The following is a 19,542-nucleotide window of genomic DNA, read 5'->3' as shown; positions in this document are numbered from 1 at the left end:
AGTTCGAATTCCGTGAAAAGTTGTGTTGAATGAGAGCATGGCGGCGAAGATGGCATCTCTTGTCTCCTACCTTGTATGTTACAATTGTATATAGAGTGAATTTGAACAAATTATCACGAAACTTCGTTGGAGCAATAAGGACAACAACAACTAACTGCAGGGTAAGTTTCATTGACTTATATTTAGTATTTCCTACAAATTTCAGGATCGTATTTTACCCCATACAAACACTGTAATTTCACTAAAACCGTACTGTGGTACTATCACAGAGCCTGGGTTACCTGTGTTAATATACATTATATAGTTATATATACTGAAAGGCTCGATTGACATCAGTCGAAGTTGAAGCCTCTTTGATTTACCTCATTTCTTTTTCTTTTTGCTTCCTTCTCTCTTACAATACATACGGCATAGGTACCTACATGTCAACCTTATCGTCACTACAATCACAGTAACCAGAGCAACAAGGAAAGTAATGACGTCAAGTAAATAGTACTGGTACCAAGAAATGTTAAACACTTGAGGTCTAAGACGTTTGGATCCGCCATGCCTCAATACATGCTCTATCCAATCGCAAGCTTCTTGAAGAGGGGTGCGTGGACGGTCTTTCAACAGGCTGGATATACGCATCGCAGTTTGTCTAAATCTGAAAAGAGCAAGTTATCAGTAATTCAATTATGATATCAGTTAGCTTATAAGGCCAGCCCATAGAACCTCCCTTGATGTAACGGAGGATAAATGGATGATTTGAAGTACGACTGATCAAAAATATAGCGCATAAAAGATTGCAAAATATCTTATTGACGACCTGCATATTCTTTTACCTGTCTAATGTAATATAACCTGCTTAAGTGGTGAGTATCTTTTGCGTAACCTCACCTCGTCCATTCTATTTTTCTATGACGCTTTTGGCGAGAATGAGTGTAGACATCTTCAATAGTCGATAAAAAAATAAAAAAGGCAAGAGCAAATATTGTGGAAGTGAAAGGAAAATATGAATAACAGTAAATTTGAAAATTTAAAATTTACACATCAAGAATATTCTCGCTTTCCACATTTTAAATTTTTTGACACTTAAAAATATAATATTTATATGTCTTCTTATCGGTATCCAACTCTATAGAACCACCTTTACGAAAAAGGCATTTAGTCAATGATCAGAAACAGAAACTATTAATACCTTGGTTCACTTTCAACCAGCTCAATTGTTTTATACAGTTCCTCAGCGTTAGTACGGTCATGGTGCACTGCTAAACCAAGACCAAAATGTTCAACTTTTTTAGCATTAGTATGCTGCTCCGCAAACAGAGGGAAACAGACCAAGGGAACTCCATGATATGCAGACTCATACAGACTATTGTGACCCACGTGAGACACAAACGCCTTGATGTCTTTGTGAGCCAGTAGATCATTCTGAGGTAACCAATCCATAACTTTGATGTTTTTTGAAAGGAAGGGAGGGATGTAACCTGCAAGCAAGAATTTTGTTTAGTGACCTAAGAGAGCTAAGTGAATCCCATTTTTACGAAAATATGGATTCTGTATCTTGACATCAAGAGTGATTGCCAGATGATACAAATATATACGTTGCAGTAATTTTTTTTATCTGAGGTAATTTTTATTTTTCCCTTGTTTCAACTTCATTAGCCTACATTACCATAATTTTTTGTTCAGTTTTGTTTTTGGGTACCTCCTTGCCGAATGTTGATGTTCTGGCTATATGGCTCCATCTACAAACTAATCGCCTAAGTGCAAGTTTCTCTGCCACATTTGGCATTTTTGGACCGGTAAATCATTATGAACTGCTGACGTTCCTTAAGGTGAACCTTAGATCATTAAAAGACCCCATTCTTTGCCTGACAGTAAGAGAGACATAAGAAGGGGAGAATAATGGATTTTTTTCAACCTCCCACACTGATTTTCTGTTCTCTTTCATAGAATCTGTTGAATATTGGAAAAAAGCAGAGGTCATAAACTATCTTTAAAGAATAATCGTACGTCTATTGGTGCCCTTTGGAGATAGAATACATGCAAAATAAGAATGTACGGCATAAGCTGTTAGCGCAAATGTCCTTTGTATAACAAAAGAGAACGAACGAAGAATAAGATACCTTTAAGTCTCCACACCACAAGCTGTTTTAGTTTTCCAAAAGCTGTTGCAAGCATGTCTACTTTTTCTCGAGAAAGAAGAGAAGCCACTTGTGATCCAAAGGAAACAATTATAAAACCATGTCCTCCTGAATTGCTTACAAATTCTTCCAGATCACGTGGTAGAGGTTTAATGGTATCCCTGACATTCAGTGGTCCTACCATACGGTTACCTGATGAATAAAATCCAATATTGTACTTAGATATCCCCTCATAGTGATCTACAGTGCTACCGTGTGTGTGTGGTTTTATTCATCTTCAACCTTCCAGGATGATTTTTTTAAACAACAACAACAACAAAAAACTTCCAGGTAGGCAATTTAAAAAAAAACAACTGACTCATTCTTTCAGTTGTTCGTGCATCGAGCTCTGAGGCACTGGGAAAGTTTGGAGAGCCCTAAAAAACTAGTGCCGCTTACGACAGAGCTTCTAACAACTTTTTTTGGAGGGTACTAGGTGGAAAGTAGTTTCACAGCTACAAGGCAGCTACAACACTAAAATTTTCAGGTATTCAACAGCCATCTATAAAAAGTAGCTTATTAACTACGCATCTAATCCCAGGCCTCTCAGAACATTAAAAAGACACAAGCTAAGCTAAATGTCCCTAATTCATTTAATTGTTCTTTTATTGGTATAATATACATTATTACATATACCTGGTAACAGAGGTTGGGGATACTCCAACGCAAAATCTGCCGCAATTAAAACCAGTTCAGCATCATCTATCGCTTCTTGGTAGCTTTTTCCGGGTTTAATTTTATACTTAATCTTATGGTCATTCATAGCACTAGAGTAAACAAGATCTATCCAGAAAGTCTTGATAAGAAGATATGACAACAAATTGATAATTCTTTCCATAAATGTCATTTCATCGTTGAGCCCGGTAAAGAGACCCGGAACGTAGGAGACAGGCATGGGAATCATGTTATCAAAACCAAACGGGGAGTTTGGGTGGGCCTGAACTTGCACTCGCGGAATGCTAAGGAGTTCACTAACCAGGACGCCGCACATTCCCGCAGGACTATCGTAAACAAGCAAGTCAAAATTTTTCACTTCTTTTAGCATCTCTGTGCTATTCAAAACACCTTCGCATAAGGCATTTTGAAACTCAACTAGCCGTGCATAGCCCTGCATACGGGATCCCTCCATCTCAAGCCGTATGTAATCGTCGAGATATTCCGGTTCGAGAGGTACTTGGTAAATCTTGTGTGGCACCTTCTCATTTGGTTTAATTTCCTCGGACGATGGAACAAGCAATGATACCTAAAAAAATATATAGAACTTTAATGCCCTATCCTAACTTATTTTCACACTAACTTTAGATAATGATAATGATAATCTATGATAACCAGGAGCCCATGAGCCTCTATCTTCACTGATTTTTTGAGTCAACCCTTTCCCGAGTTGACTTATAAATAGAACGGCTTGCTTCCCGCGAAAGTGTCACATTTCCGTAAGTCTCGTATGTCAGCGTTAAAAAAATAAAGTTGGATGAAGGCTAAATCAGAAGCCTGTCCTTCGTCCGTTATCTTTTTTCCTATACGTCTATCTTCACTCACACTGGATTTTTGTCATCACCGTGGAGTGGATTTCGCCAGCTGAAGCACCGCGTGCAAAAGCGATTACCATAGAATCAACTAACGAGGAATGCTTTAGTTCCGAAATTGCAGTCTTCCTTCACAACTTGTATTACCATGAGGCTTGCCTGATAAAAACTAGCACTTGAAAAGTTGAACAGAACAGAACAGTTGCTCGACTGTAAAGCTAACTCAAAAGTAATCTTCATGACATCGCGCTCCAGTCCAAAGACCCACTTATCTCAAGAAAAACAAAATGGACTGTGCGTTTAAAGAATTATGACTGAATAACAGGACAGTTCTCAGCAGTTAGTGTAACTCCAGTTTAAGCTACAATCCTTTGCTTTAAATTCACATCTGTAGATCACTTTTCTTGAGGGCCCGGCGTTACAAAACATAGCAGGGAATCATCACACTGACAGACGAAACATCCACTAGTATTTATTCAGAAAAACGCATTTCAGAAAAACTCTTAAGAAACTAAAATCTTGATTAATATGGGGGGTCATTTAACCGAAATAAAAAAATTCACGTTTAAAAAATTGGCTGAAGAAAACCAGTGCTAAAATCGAATCCTGTCAGAACTATAGAGAATAAACTGCAGAAAATAAGTATTCAATATGCAAGGAACAGACCAGCTTCATGGGCTCTTAATGTGAGACAAACAGCCAAAATTGAGATTTACACAGTCAGAGTTTAAATTTTTCCACAGGATAATCTACCCGCTAGAAAGAAAAGATAGAAAATCTCTTAGGGATGTTCTGGAGCAAAACGATGAAGTCACGATTCACTAGCTTGTGGTTATGTTTGGCCTGTCAGCACTCTATTTCCTGCTGTTAGATTAAGAACAATAGCACCGTCATTACGTCGTTGTGCTTGGCTCTTTCCACTGTCGACATGAGGAGACTCCTCTGGGAACCGTTCTAATTGTAAATCTACTCGGGAAAGGGTTGACTCTAAGGCCTGTATGGGAGATATAGGCTTCGGGTGATGGGCTCCTGTGATAATGATAATAATAATGATAATGATGATGATGATAATTAAACACCATATAACATTAAGAATTATATCAATTATAAAAATTATAATCACTGTGTCAATTACGATTTCCCAAAATACATTCCTTGCAGCTCAGATGCGATCAATAACTCTTGCAGGCGGTCCAGAGTTTTAAATTGTCATTACAAAAGAGAATCATCCGTTTCTGATATTAAAAAGAAACAAATTATAGAGAATAAAGTCTCGTATTCCTGAATTCCTAATTCTTTAAAAAAAGTTCTTTAACAAAAAAAAAAATTAAGTAATTCGGGCAGGCTCTAATATTTTCGATCTGTAGATCTGAGCCAACAAAGTCTAGCTGTAGTCTTCTGGATCTTGAGCCTCTCAAGCATAATATCGCAGAGCGTACGATAGCGAAAGATACTTTAGCTCTTATCCAGGAAATTGCGCTTGAGTAACTTTCTCCCTTCTTATTTGCGATCAGCTCCGCAAGTCTTCTGTGGTGCTGCTGCTGCTGCTGATAATAATAATGATAATAATGATAATAATATTACTATTAATATTAATATTAATGATAGCGAAGCTCTCGCGAGCGAAGCGCGCGCAGCGGAGCACCTCCGCTAAGAAAATTTGGTAGCCTATGCAACCGAGAAATTTTGGTAGTCAAGTAACCGTATGTCCGCCCAACCGCGCGACCGCCAGTCCGTCCTCACCACAGGCACACCAACATTAAACAACTCAATCAGGTATGGCAACCCAAATGCAACTCAAGGTTTTATTTGGAAGGAAATCGCATGGCCGATCGGACTGAAGAGAAAAAAGAAAAACAACAACAACAACTGAAGTCATGTCTTTTTAGACGTTATTTTTGATGTTCACACTCACGTTGATAACAGAGAAAGAGCAAGAGCGAGTGACTGAAAACAAAGGAGACGAATTTCGTTATAAGAAAAAAATGAAAATTTCATACCGGCGGTGAGAAAATGAGAAATGACAGCGACCAGCGAGGTGAAAATGGACGGCCTTTAAAAAAAATAAAACGGAACATGAACACAGGAAACAAAATCTTTGGTAAGCACATACGACAATTCCTCCATGAAAATAATGTGTACACAGTAATTTTCAAGGAGTTTCAACTCCTCTAGTGGGGTTAATTCAACTCCTAACAGTGGAGTTATTTTTTGGGGAGTTATTTTAACTCCAAAAAGGAGTTTAAAGAACTCTTTTTCAGGAGTAAAGATGACCCCACATATTGAGGAGTTAAAACAATCCCAAAAAAGGAGTTATCCTGTACCTAAAATTTTTACTCCACTTTCAGAGTTAAAGTGACTCCAAAAAGAGTAAAAAAGACCCATGTAAGGAGTAAAAATAATCCCATTTTCGGAGTTATTTTAACTTCAGACTGGGAGTAAAAAGAACTCTTTTTCACGAGTAAAAATGACCCCAAATTTGGAGTTAAATTAGGAGTTAAAGTAACCCGGTAAAAGGGGTTATCCTGTACCTAAAATTTTTACTCCATTTTTGGAGTTATAATAACTCCCTAAAAATTACTGTGTAACTAGGAAGTTTGCCGTTACATATGTACGTAACGTATGTACGTACAAAACGTAATTGTAGTCGTGCAAAACAACGGCAAAGAAAGACAAAAAAGTGTGCTGCACGTGCTAATTTTCTTTTTTGCTAATTAGAAAAAAAGGGTGCTGATTTGTTATTTTTGCTTATTAGATCTATTGATTTGATGCCTTTTTTATTGCCGTCCCCGTTTAGCATTCGTGATTTAATTTTCCCTCCCTTTTCCCGCCCTATTTCTTCCCCCGTCAATTTTTCGCCGGCGCCCTAATTTTTTGCCCGCTCTCCACCATCCGAACGCCTGGAACAGGCTATTGGTTATAAGTATTATTGATCAGATTGTCTGTGTCTGAACCCACTGGCGTCGCTTCTGTGGGCAACGGAGGGATATCGGTTATCCAAGCCTATTGAAGTCAAAGTCACCGATCTCTTGTCTATCGACGACCTGAAGGTTTTTGCTGCCTCCGAGGGCAAGCTGAACCGAGTGCTGAAGGAAACTAGAGGAGCGATGCAGGATATCAGCCTCCACTGGAATCAGAAAAAGTACTCAGTGGTACACGTGAAGAAGGGAGCCCAAGTGCTAAACGAGTCTGGTATGAGGATGGACAAGACAACCACCATCATGGCTCTTGGGGAAGGAAAACACTACAAATTTCTGAGGTGCTAGAGAACGTTTCACAGGATGAACGGCTGGCCCTGGCGCGTGCGGCTAAAGAGTATTTATGCAGGATATGTAATATATAGATTCAGCCACAGCTAAAAGCGAAGCTCCCATTGATTAATTTATAACTTAAATCAAACAATAATTTTGTATTCCACAAATCAGTTAACTTAAGGGCACATTCATGTGACTTTTGAGGGAAAAGGTAAGTGATTTTGGAGTGAAACAAATCTTGTATCGCGTTGATATAGCCTTATATGTACACCCAAAAAATAGTCTTCGGTCACAAGAGCAATAATGGCTCTTGATCACAGTAGATGAGGCGTGGAAAACATATCAGGACGAATTTTTTGCGTTCGACAAGTTTACAAATTCTTGCCAATAAATCTGGGTGCTTGCAAACCATTCTTTTATTTTTTTTTATACACCACATCTGAGGAGAAAGAGTACTATGAGGCGCTGTTTTTATCATACAGACCTCGTACAAAATGCAGTTTTTCACAATTTTTCAAGACAAATTGCATTCATTCAATACTCAGGACCATCGAAGCACGCGTGGACTTTTAATTAGCGAAACCGTTCAAAAAATGTCCAAAATCACCTATACGGCCAGCCGGTTCTAACTTTTGACAAGCGCCAAATTTGCGAAGAAATTTTAAAAGAGTTACGCTTCAACGTGATAAAGAATTTATTGAGTCAATTTTTAATTAATGGGTTAAATAACGATGGGTAATCTTAAAAAGCGTTTGATACGCTCAGCATTTTGAGTACTCCTGCAAGCGATGTTTATGAACGCCTGAAAACGAACGGCAAAGCGATGAAAATTACACTTTTTGAGATTACCAACAATCAATAAAGAAATATAAATCGGTAGAACATTTACAGAGACAACAATTTTCATTCACGAAAACAAATGAGTATTTAAGTGTCTTTAAGAATCCTCAAGTCTTTACTAGTAAGCTTAAAGATTAAGTTTATGTTTTAAGCCGCCGATTTCCCGGTGTTTGCTTTTTTCAAAGATGAACTCACGACAAGAAAATCGCTCAAAGCTTTCTTTCTACAGCCAAAACTATAACTAAATATTCTTCGGAAAGTTTTTTCTTTCTATTTACGGTGAATTAATATCGACTAAAGGCTTTTAAGAGTTCTGTAAGCTTAAGCTTATATCAAACCTCATACTCGGTCAGATCAGTGTCTCAGTTAAATCTTAATACAAACGTGCATAAACTAGCTTCATAAACTGCGCAGCTGGACTTCATGAAATTAGATATAAATACAATAACTACTCAGGCTTACCATATTTCGAGATGCAGCTCCTGAAAGCTATCAAGTAAGCCAAGGATCGCTTGAGCCTTTAGAAATTCTCGTACGCATCCAGCAAGGTGAAAAACAAAAACGATGACATCCGAAATCGGATTATCGGCTTTGACAAGCGACGCATTTCTCAACCAAAAACCCAATAAACAAACCAGCCATGAGTAAGAGAACACTCTTGATAGCAGCTGTATTTCAATTTTTACATCCAGTGGAAAAAGACAGTTAAAAACATCACAAGTTGACTCAAAACTCTGTCAGCTTCAGCTGTCAAAGTAAACAATTTTCAACCAATCAGAGCATACAAATTGGACGTGGAGCGTAACCAACACGTGACCATGGTTAGAAAAGGTCTTCCCCGCCTGCATTTTTAAAGAACTGGCTGAATTTTTTCGTCTGAGGTCAGTTTGAAATCAAAATCGTAATAGTGCGGGGAGATACTGACATAAACACAACATATTTGATATGAATTTGAAAAAAAAAGTAAACGTGAGCCTGCGACAATTTGAAAACGAGTAAATTGTCAGCGGATAACTTCAAAAAAATACTCGACCTTGATGGGTCGACACCTGAGCCCGCGATACGGTTAGGTGATACTGGTCAGCGGATACCCTGCTTTGACAACTGTCAATTAAGGTGACTCGACCCAGTTTTTTTGGGGGGGTACCATCCTACTTTGAAGCTCTCTGGTATCCCCACCTTTACTTTTATCGTAAGTCTAACACATAGAATGGATAACATATAGATCAATCTACAATATAACATAAAATTTTTGGCGATCGGAGTAAATGTCACGTGGTTATAATGCCACGCCCCTTTGAGGTCTGAGTCGAAAATCTGCTGTTGCCAGCATTTTTTCGTGAAAATCTCTCGGCTACACATAGTGCGCATTAGTGCCTTGCGCTGAACAGAGTTTCACCAAAATCGCAAAGACCCAATTCGAGAAATTCAGCGGTTTCCAAATTTAGGTCATAATTTATGCGAAAATGATAAGCAAACTTTACACGGATTATATCTAAAAAACTATGAGATTCATCTCTGTATTTTGGGCATCCTTATAACAGATGGGTCCTTGCAAGTCAGCAAAACAATTTAGGGCCTTGTAAATGCGCGCGATTTCGAGCAAAGCAAACATATAGAAACTATAGTTTTCGCTATTTGTTGACGTTTGTCAGCGTTTAAGAGTCGTTCTCACGAAAAAAGCATTTTCTTAAAAATTCGTAGTTTTTTTTCCTTCAAATTTTTTCAGGGCCACAATTGATTAACTAACTACCCGGACTCTGAATTTCATGGTCATTGAAAAACTGTGACATTATCTTCTATAAGCCCAAACTTGAGTAAACATTGAAAATTTTTAGCGTTTTGGCTGAGTTTGTGCTTTGGGAGTTGTCTATTGTTTCTAGTCTGTCATTATACAGCATTCTTGTTCAGCACGCGTGCAATGACCACGCTTGGCTGACTTCCGAATGCTCACCGAGATATTCCCGTCACGACTTGGTTTAATTATTGGCTTGCATTAAACCTATGAAAAAATAATATTTTTTAATAGTAAATAGATTTAGTGTGTAGCACTTCTTGATTTTTTTGCAAAGGCACAAGAAGCACGAGAATTGATTAAAAATTGTGACTTAAACCTCTATGTATCAAGCGATGGCCTGTCTCACTGTACCAAAATTATTATATCTCGGAGAGCATTCGGAAGTCAGCCAAGCGCGGTCTTTGCACGCGTGCTGAACAAGAATGCTGTATAATGACAGACTAGAAACAATAGACAACTCCCAAAGCACAAACTCAGCCAAAACGCTAAAAATCTTCAATGTTTACTCAAGTTTGGGCTTATAGAAGATAATGTCACAGTTTTTCAATGACCATGAAATTCAGAGTCCGGGTAGTTAGTTAATCAATTGTGGCCCTGAAAAAATTTGAAGGAAAAAAAACTACGAATTTTTAAGAAAATGCTTTTTTCGTGAGAACGACTCTTAAACGCTGACAAACGTCAACAAATAGCGAAAAATATAATTTCTATATGTTTGCATTGCTCGAAATCGCGCGCATTTACAAGGCCCTAAAGCGTTTTGCTGACTTGCAAGGACCCATCTGTTAAAACGATGCCCAAAATAAAGAGATGAATGTCATAGTTTATTAGATATAATCCGTGTAAAGTTTGCTCATCATTTTCGCATAAATTATGACCGAAATTTGGAAACCGCTGAATTTCTCGAATTGGGTCTTTGCAATTTTGGTGAAACTCTGTTCAGCGCAAGGCACTAATGCGCACTATGTGTAGCCGAGAGATTTTGACGAAAAAATGCCGGCAACAGCAGATTTTCGACTCAGACCTCAAAGAGGCATGGCATTATAACCACGTGATATTTACGCCGATCGCCAAAAATTTTATGTTATATTGTAGATTGATCTATATGTTATCCATTCTATGTGTTAGACTTACGATAAAAGTAAAGGTGGGGATACCAGAGAGCTTCAAAGTAGGATGGTACCCCCCCAAAAAAACTGGGTCGAGTCACCTTAATGACAACATTGATGTGCAATCAGCTTTCTCCTGGGCTCCCAGAGTAGCTAGAAAGTGTGAGAGTAAACATTGGTATGCCTGTGCTGCTGACGGACGGGCTGCGGGCGGTGTACGGTCAAGTGATTACCAAATTTTCTGGGATGGGTAGATTTACTTACCCATGGTGCTGCGCAGGCGTGCTTCGCGCGCCAGAGCTCCGCTATTATATGCTCCAGCCCCCCGTTTGACTGTAACCGGGTACAGGCAACTAAGCTGTATGCACGCCCGGTGCTACGCCACTTAATGTAAACACAGCATTGGACTCTTACAGAGTGGGAGAAGTGGACAGAGCAGCTCGGAAGATTATCGTTGAGAACAGTAGGAAGCACACAGCTAGCCTAACTTCTTTGTTGTATCTACCGAGGCAGAAAGGGGAGAGACCCGCGATCAGTCGAACACGAGTACAAGCTCACTAAAATCAAATCGCCTCTGAAACTGTATCAGAATTCGGACCAGACTTTGGAATTAGTTAGAGAATTAGAAGAACATGCCATGGCATCAAGCCACCAGTCGCTTGTGAAGGAAGCAGCTACGTACGCTGAAGAACTGAACATCACACTTCAGCTAGATATCCTAAATCCCGTGTGGGTTACAACGGAAGGAAAGGTGGTGACTACAGCAAGATCTGGAAATCTGTTGAAGAAATCTCAAGGCATACAGTTCTTGGAGATCGCTGAAAACAAAAAGTGGCAAGGAAAGTTATTCCGTATCAGATGAGAAGACGAGAGCATAAGCATAACCAGCTGCTTTGCATGGTTAAAAGGTTGGGCTACATGCCCTACAAACACCATCGTGAGCATGTATGAATTGTATGAGCAGTTGTTACCTTCGAAGTTCTACACAAAGGGGAAGACGCAAACCTCCGCCGACGGCGAAGTCCTATGCAGGTTATGTAGGAAGGTAGCCGAGAGCGTTGCACATGTACTGGCTGGATGTTCCTCCCTGGCACAAACCAAGTACCTACATTTATAAAGCCATAATGCAGCTTTGAAGATTCTGTTTTTTGAGCTCATGCGAGAACATGGGAGAAGAGGTTTCACCATGGTACTCACCTGTGATGCCAAAACCAGCGTACCAGAACACCGCGAGTGAGGCGTTTTTCCGATATTCCCACCTATGCAGAGCGCAACGAAGTTAGAGCAAATCGGATCGACGCGAGCAAAAGAAGAAAAGAAAAGAAGTCTGCACAATTGAAATGAGCTGCCCATGGACTGAGAGTAGAGCCAAGAAAGATGTGGAAAAGACACTCAAGTATGGGCCCATGATGTGGGAACTGAAGAAGAGATACGGTTACAGGGTTGAACAGTACAGCGTAATAATTGACTTACTGGGTGGTTGCTCTAAACCCCTAGAGAAGTCGCTGAGGAAGCTACTAGGAGCGAGAGCACGGGGCCTACTTGAGCGGATGCAAAAGTCGGCCATCTCAAACACTTTTAACATTGCCAGAACATTTGAGATAAATGCTTAGTTAGGGCGCTAAGGACACCAGATTTTAAGTTTTACGTTATACAAGAGTTTGATATTATTCTAAATAGGCTTTTACCAGAGATAACCACATCATGATGGTCCCGTGTAGGTTTATAAGAGAAAATGAGAGTATAAGTAGAGAGAATCATATCATTAGGTATATTAGGGTTGTATTAGGTTTCCTTACCGAACTTTTTCTTCTTGTAAGTATAGCTTCTCAAGTGGTTTAGGTTATGTTATGCGCCCTATACTACTTATAATATAATGTGGACAGCATTCCAAAGTTCTCTACTGCGAGCTGCTGCAGCTCCAGCAGCTGCTGCTACTACTACTACTACTACTACTACTACTACTACTACTACTACTACTACTACTACTACTACTACTACTACTACTACTACTACTACTACTACTACTACTACTACTACTACTACTACTACTACTACTACTACTACTACTACTACTACTACTACTACTACTACTACTACTACTACTACTACTACTACTACTACTACTACTACTACTACTACTACTACTACTACTACTACTACTACTACTACTACTACTACTACTACTACTACTACTACTACTACTACTACTACTACTACTACTACTACTACTACTACTACTACTACTACTACTACTACTACTACTACTACTACTACTACTACTACTACTACTACTACTACTACTACTACTACTACTACTACTACTTCTACTACTACTACTACTACTACTACTACTACTACTACTACTACTACTACTACTACTACTACTACTACTACTACTACTACTACTACTACTACTACTACTACTACTACTACTACTACTACTACTACTACTACTACTACTACTACTACTACTACTTATGATAATGATAATGATAATGATAATGATAACGATAACGATAACGATAACGATAACGATAATGATAATGATAATGATAATGATAATGACATGGGGGCTCCAGTTTGAAGATGTTTGGTTTTGCTGATAACATCACCGACCTTGGGTCAACTCGCATTCACATGGGGAAAACCAACACGTATGCGGACAATCAACACCAGGGCTCTATCTCTATCAAAAGGCATTTTTTAAGTGGTTCAAGTGGTTTAGGTTATGTTATGCGCCCTATACTACTTATAATATAATGTGGACAGCATTCCAAAGTTCTCTACTGCGAGCTGCTGCTGCTGCTGCTGCTGCTGCTGCTACTACTACTACTACTACTTATGATAATGATAATGATAATGATAATGATAACGATAACGATAACGATAACGATAACGATAACGATAACGATAACGATAACGATAACGATAACGATAATGATAATGATAATGATAATGATAATGATAATGATAATGATAATGATAATGACATGGGGGCTCCAGTTTGAAGATGTTTGGTCTTGCTGATAACATCACCGACCTTGGGTCAACTCGCATTCACATGGGGAAAACCAACACGTATGCGGACAATCAACACCAGGGCTCTATCTCTATCAAAAGGCATTTTTTAAGGGGACTCCTTTTCGCCAGTTCTTTTTGTTATTACCTTAATACCGATATCGATGGTGTTGCAACAAGTAAGCATTGGGTATTGTTTGGAAAAAAAGTTAAGAGCCCTGGAGTAAACCATCTGCTATTTATTAATGATCTAAAATTCTTTGCAAAGAACGAGTCGCAAATTGACTATTTGGGCAGACTGTATGCCTTTATTGCAAAAACATCGGTATGGAATTTGGTATTGCAAACTGTGCTGTGTTGACATTAGAGGGAAGAGAACAGAAAATTGAGGGATAAATCTTCCAATAAGGGAACGTCCATAAGTGATCCAGAAAAGAGTGGATACAACTACCCGGGAGTACTTGAACTAGACTCTACCCTCGACAGAAAAATGAAGGAGGTTGAGAAAGATTCGTACATGAGCAGACTCAAGTTACTCTTGAAGTCTAAGCTCAACTGTGGTAATTTGATCATGGCGATAAACACGTGGGCTGTAGCGGTGATAAGATATAGTGCAGGCGTTTTGGGTGGACCAATGTAAAGCTTGAGGAGATGGACAGGAATACCAGTAACCTGCGTAGCTTGCGGGATGTAATTTTTTGGTTGAGGACTCGCGTGCCGATTGGGAGCAAGTCGAATTGAAACCTTCCCCTCGCGGTTTCACTATTCTAGGCTAGAATACCAGGCAACGTTTGAGACGTGTGGTCCATCCTAGAGCTAACGTGTTGCGTTTTTACACGTCCCGAAAGTTAGGGGGCGGGGCCAGTGAGGGTAGGTTGTTGGACCTATATGCTGCAAGAAGTGAAGCATGTAGGAGTATAGGAGAAAGATATATAAAGGAGAAAGATTTATATGGGGAAGGTTACCTTAAGGGAAGCTATACCACTGCATCGACAGTTTGAAAAGGATACCGAAACCTTGAAGACAGAGGAATTGTGGGACTGATTATCAAAGGGTAACTTGAAGCGCGACACTTAGAGTTTATTGACAGGCCCTCAGGACCAAGCCTTAAACACGAACTCTGTCCGAAAGAACATCTATTATCAGGTAGAGTCGGACAGGTGTAGGTTATGTGGCGAGACAGTAGCGAATGTAACCCACATCGTGAGTGGCTGCAAAATGCTAGCACAAAAAGATTACAAGTGGCGTTACGATAAAGTATGCTTCCATCTTCACTGGTGTCTCAGCAAGAAGTATGGGCTTGATGTAGATCCATCCATAGCAAGTGTATCACCGTAGGCCGGAGAAGGTGGTAGAGGACGATGTGGTGAAAATCTTATGGGATTATAACATCCAAACCGACCGGATATTGAACATAGCAAACAGTAATTGTTCTATTTCTGAGCCTGCAGTGAGGACTCTTAATTCTTTCACTGTTGTTTTTTTCTTTTCTTTAATCAATGTCTTAGTTATTAGACTCATAATCTGCAACGCGTTTTTCGCCGCGTGGGGTAGTCCCTTATATAGGCTATATAGGTATGTTCCACGCCCAGACGACGATCGAATAGTATCCTATGATGCATTTTTCCAGAAGTATCACGCAATATCGCAGTCATGGCAGATTCCATCGTGAAATAAGGTGGTTTTCTCGTCGGCTTTTTTCGCATTCGATTTCCAGTAAAATTAAGAAAATTGCATTACTTCGTTATTTGACATGATTTCTCCCATTTGCAATGCTTTAAGAGCGAAATTTCCACATAGAAACATTTGCTTTCATACTTTCAATTAGTCTTCCCATCACAAAGTGTTCAGTGACCCACAACAAGGTCATGAATATTCAAGAATTTTGGGAAAATATGTTGAAATCTTCCAAACGTGGACCTCACGCCAGAAAAATGATGTCCTGAATACTGTGCAGGCTAAGAAGTACCCAGAAGTACCCACATTTTGAAGACTTTTTCATCGACCAAAGATGGCTGAAATTTCGAATCTTTTATCACATTTCAGCGCCATGTGTGATAATATCACAGGTAACCCAGGCTCTGTGATAGTACCACAGTACGGTTCCAGTAAAATTACGGTGTTTGTATTGGGTAAAAATACCATCCTAGAATTTCAAGGAAATACTAAATAAAGATCAATGAAACTTACTCTGCAGTTAATTGTCGTTGTCCTTATTGCTCCAACGAAGTTTCGTGATAATTTGTAGTAATTTGTTTAAATTCACTCTATATACAATAATAATATACAAGGTAGGAGACACGAGACGCCATTTTCGCCGATATGCTCTCATTCAACACAACCTTTTCCACGAAATTCGAACTCCAACGGATAATAAACATGCCAGGATCGTAGAAATAGGATAGCAGCAGATATAGAAACCAATGAAGCTTTCCCAGATAAAGAAACGAATCCCACAGACTTTGATAAACTTGAAGGATATAATCCAAACAGACAGAGAATATGCTCGCCGAAGCAGCCGGGCCAGATCAACGCGCGGCCAAGAAAATGAGGCCTGGGCACTGTACAAAAAATTCCATCCCGGAATTTCTGAGGTGACCTTTCTGGTGACCGATACATCATTTGCCCAAAGCCACCCTACCCTGCTGAAAAAATACTTGATAGAAGGCAATTGTTCTTCGGCAAACCTTTACCTAAGCAAACTCGTCAATGAGACGCTCTGACAAATGTACAGTCTTTTATTTCGATTGTCGCTCTTATTTTGAAACAACTGGTCCATTGCCGTCTTGCATTTCTTGATCGCCAAAACGTCCGCAAAAGCAGTAAAAACAACATCGACCAAGTTTGTCTCTTAATGACGTCATTGCGGACACCCTCAAATATTATATACACAGACAAATATAAAAGAAATATTGTTCTAGACTTCAGAGGTAGTTCATCGCTTTATTGCGACGATATTATTTCGTATCAATTGTGTCTCGTATGGTCAAAAATGACCACACTCATCAGGCAATTACAGTGTTGTTAACTGAGTTATACAATATCAACTGAGCCAGAGGTGAATAATAAATATTCTTTTAAGTTACTCAGGTGATTATTGAGGTGAAAAGGAAAACCCACAGTTTAAATTGTTAGTTCCTTTGGGTCCAGAGTGATTTTGCTTGACTTGTGAAATAGGTAGTGGGATACTACGCACTATCATGCACTAAGAATATTGTATTCTTTTCTTTACCTCTTGCTATTGGACACTATTTGTTAGTATCTATTTCACGGTTCAAGTAAAATCACTCTAAGTGTAATATTAATTAAAAACTGTCGAATTTGACTGAGTTCTACGTATACTTCACGAACGCTTTTCATCCCTGAATTGTGATATTCGACGTCTAAACCGGATACAATTTTGGCTTTTTAATTAGAAATATGCTTAGTTGCACTACGTTTTGTAACTGAGAAAACTAATAAAAGTGATTATGCACATTTGCTATAACGTTATATAACCAAGAGTAGTCAATCGATAAAAATCGGTATCGGTTTATCCATCAATAAATCGATAAAAATCGGTAAATCTGATTTGGTTGATATCGATTGCATCGATCAATTAGTAGAAATCGATGACACACTTGTTTCGTTTATCGATTTTCACCGATTTCCGTCACCAATCGATAAAAATCACTTGATTGCTACCGATTTTTATCAATTGACTACTCCGAGTATATTGGCAGCACATCTATATTGAGTCATAAAATCTATTTGGTTCGTCTCTTCAGTGCTCCTTCAATTTAGCAACACCAAACTGTATCTGAACGTGAATAGGTTGTAAGAATAACGTACGAAAAAATAGTATTGTCTGTTCTACCTGGTGGCCCCGAGAAGCCAATTCTTCGAGGATATTTTTCATGCTAATGTAATGAGATCCTCCAATGGCTATGAAGCCGGCAATCCGCGCCGATGAAACGGAGCTGATCGGTAATGATAGCAAAATCAGAGCCAACAACGCCATCTTTATGCTTTTGTGCGTTAAGGCTACTTTTCACATACAAAGCTGTTGGAGTGGGAGTGGGAGTCGTTATGTGAATCAGAGATGGCAGATAGCTGATTCAATAAAGGTTGCTTTAGGCATTGGGAATTGGCAATTCGGTATTGTGCATTAATTTGGGCCGATACAGAACAATGCAATGATTTTGCAGTATATAAACGGCGATATAAAAAGGCGTGCATACTTCGCAGTAAATCATTTTTTCACTTACGGAAAAGTCTCACTCTGTATACAAAGCTGTTTCGAGAACGACTGTAGAAAAAAAGCGCAAAAGTGCTCGCGGCAATTCCGAAAGGTAATCTGGATTATTATCAATAGATTCTCCATATAAAAGAGGCCTTATATAGTTAAAAATTACGATTTTGACAAAATAATTGTTGAAACAGCTGTATACGACTTAATGAGGTTATACTCAGTATTTACAGTCTTTAGCCGTTAATGGGTTTTTGTTAATACAGAGCTAATAACTCGGTAAATATAAGAGGTTACCACGGAATCCATCAGGAAATTGAGTAATTTTAAATTTTAGTGGACAAAAACCTTGTACCAGAATAATTTAAAGCATATTGCATTCTTTTTTTACACTTTTCAAGGGCTATAGTAGCCTGCGAACCGAAGACGTATCTCGGGTCGTCGCTTCTCGATCTCCTTCCGAAAAGCTAGAAACTAAAGCCGAATAAACCGGATGCCCTCGCAGGCTAGGGCTATAGATATAATTAGTTATCTGAAATAACACGAAAGAAAATTTCTTATGGGAGCCCGAGAAACTAAATGTCAAATTTCCCAAAATGACATCTTACACATAAAATTTTCTGAATTTCAACTGTGTTTTCACAATTCTTGAGAACTTTGACATTTATTTTCTCGGGCTCCCATGAGAAATTGTCTTTGGTGATTTTGTAGATAACTAATTATGTCTATAGCCCTTGAAAAGTGAAAAAAAATGCAATATTGTTTAAACTATTCTGGTACAAGGTTTTTATACACTGAAAATTAAAATTACTGGTGGATTCCGTCTTAATTTGCACTTAATATTTTTTCAATAATGGCGATGCTTGACTCAGTAATGATTAAGTCATTAAGTATTTTGCAGCTAATGCTATTAAGTAACCACGAAATTTGACTTGGTATAAGTAGAAGGTGACATTATCATATAAATTCTGATATTTGCTTGTTCCAAATCGGTGATGTAAAAATCGTCTATATATATAACCGACATTTTGCTCAAATAAACAATATGGAACAATTTTCGAGTTCTCCGCAATGTAGGAAAATATAATAGTAATAACAATAATAATAATAATAATAATAATAATAATAATAATAATAATAATAATAATAATGACAATAATAATGACAACAGTGCATTTATATAGAGCACACATACATTAGCTACTCGACGCGCTTCACAAAGATTAAAAATTAAATAAAATTACTACACTAAAAACTAAGAATGATGAAGAATAAGCTAAAAGCATGGTTAATCTAAGAAAATGCTTAAACCTAAGACTTATTAACTCAGAATGAACATTAAATTTAATCTCTAAAAAGTGAAACTAATAAGCTAAAGAATTACTCTTAACAAAGTTATAACAGGGCTCTCTCGCGCGCGAGGCGTGCGCAGCGGTGCACCGTGGGTAAGAAAAGTTTGTTATCTATGCATCCGAGAAATTTTGGTAGTAACTTGTAGTCATGTGACCGTACGTCCGTCCGGCCATCTGCAACACAGGTATACCAAAGTGAAATAACTCAATCAACAGGTATGGCAACCCAAATGCAACTCGAGGTTTTTT

General features: G+C 38.6%; 1 protein-coding gene across 1 annotated transcript; it reads right to left on the bottom strand.

The window, feature by feature from the left end:
• Nucleotides 1–225: 225 nt before the first annotated feature.
• On the bottom strand, nucleotides 226–17,730 carry LOC140939014 (UDP-glucuronosyltransferase 2A2-like). The gene is made up of 5 exons (XM_073388573.1): nucleotides 17,570–17,730; nucleotides 2,805–3,411; nucleotides 2,112–2,321; nucleotides 1,181–1,469; nucleotides 226–646 (listed from the first exon to the last, which is right to left on the bottom strand). Exons 1-5 carry the CDS (start codon nucleotides 17,711–17,713, stop codon nucleotides 364–366), a joined length of 1,533 nt encoding a protein of 510 aa, XP_073244674.1. The 5' UTR covers nucleotides 17,714–17,730; the 3' UTR covers nucleotides 226–363.
• Nucleotides 17,731–19,542: the final 1,812 nt, after the last annotated feature.

Source organism: Porites lutea, chromosome 5 (genome assembly GCF_958299795.1).
Source record: "Porites lutea chromosome 5, jaPorLute2.1, whole genome shotgun sequence".
Taxonomy (NCBI): domain Eukaryota; kingdom Metazoa; phylum Cnidaria; class Anthozoa; order Scleractinia; family Poritidae; genus Porites; species Porites lutea.
This window is presented reverse-complemented; position numbering and strand designations above follow the sequence as displayed.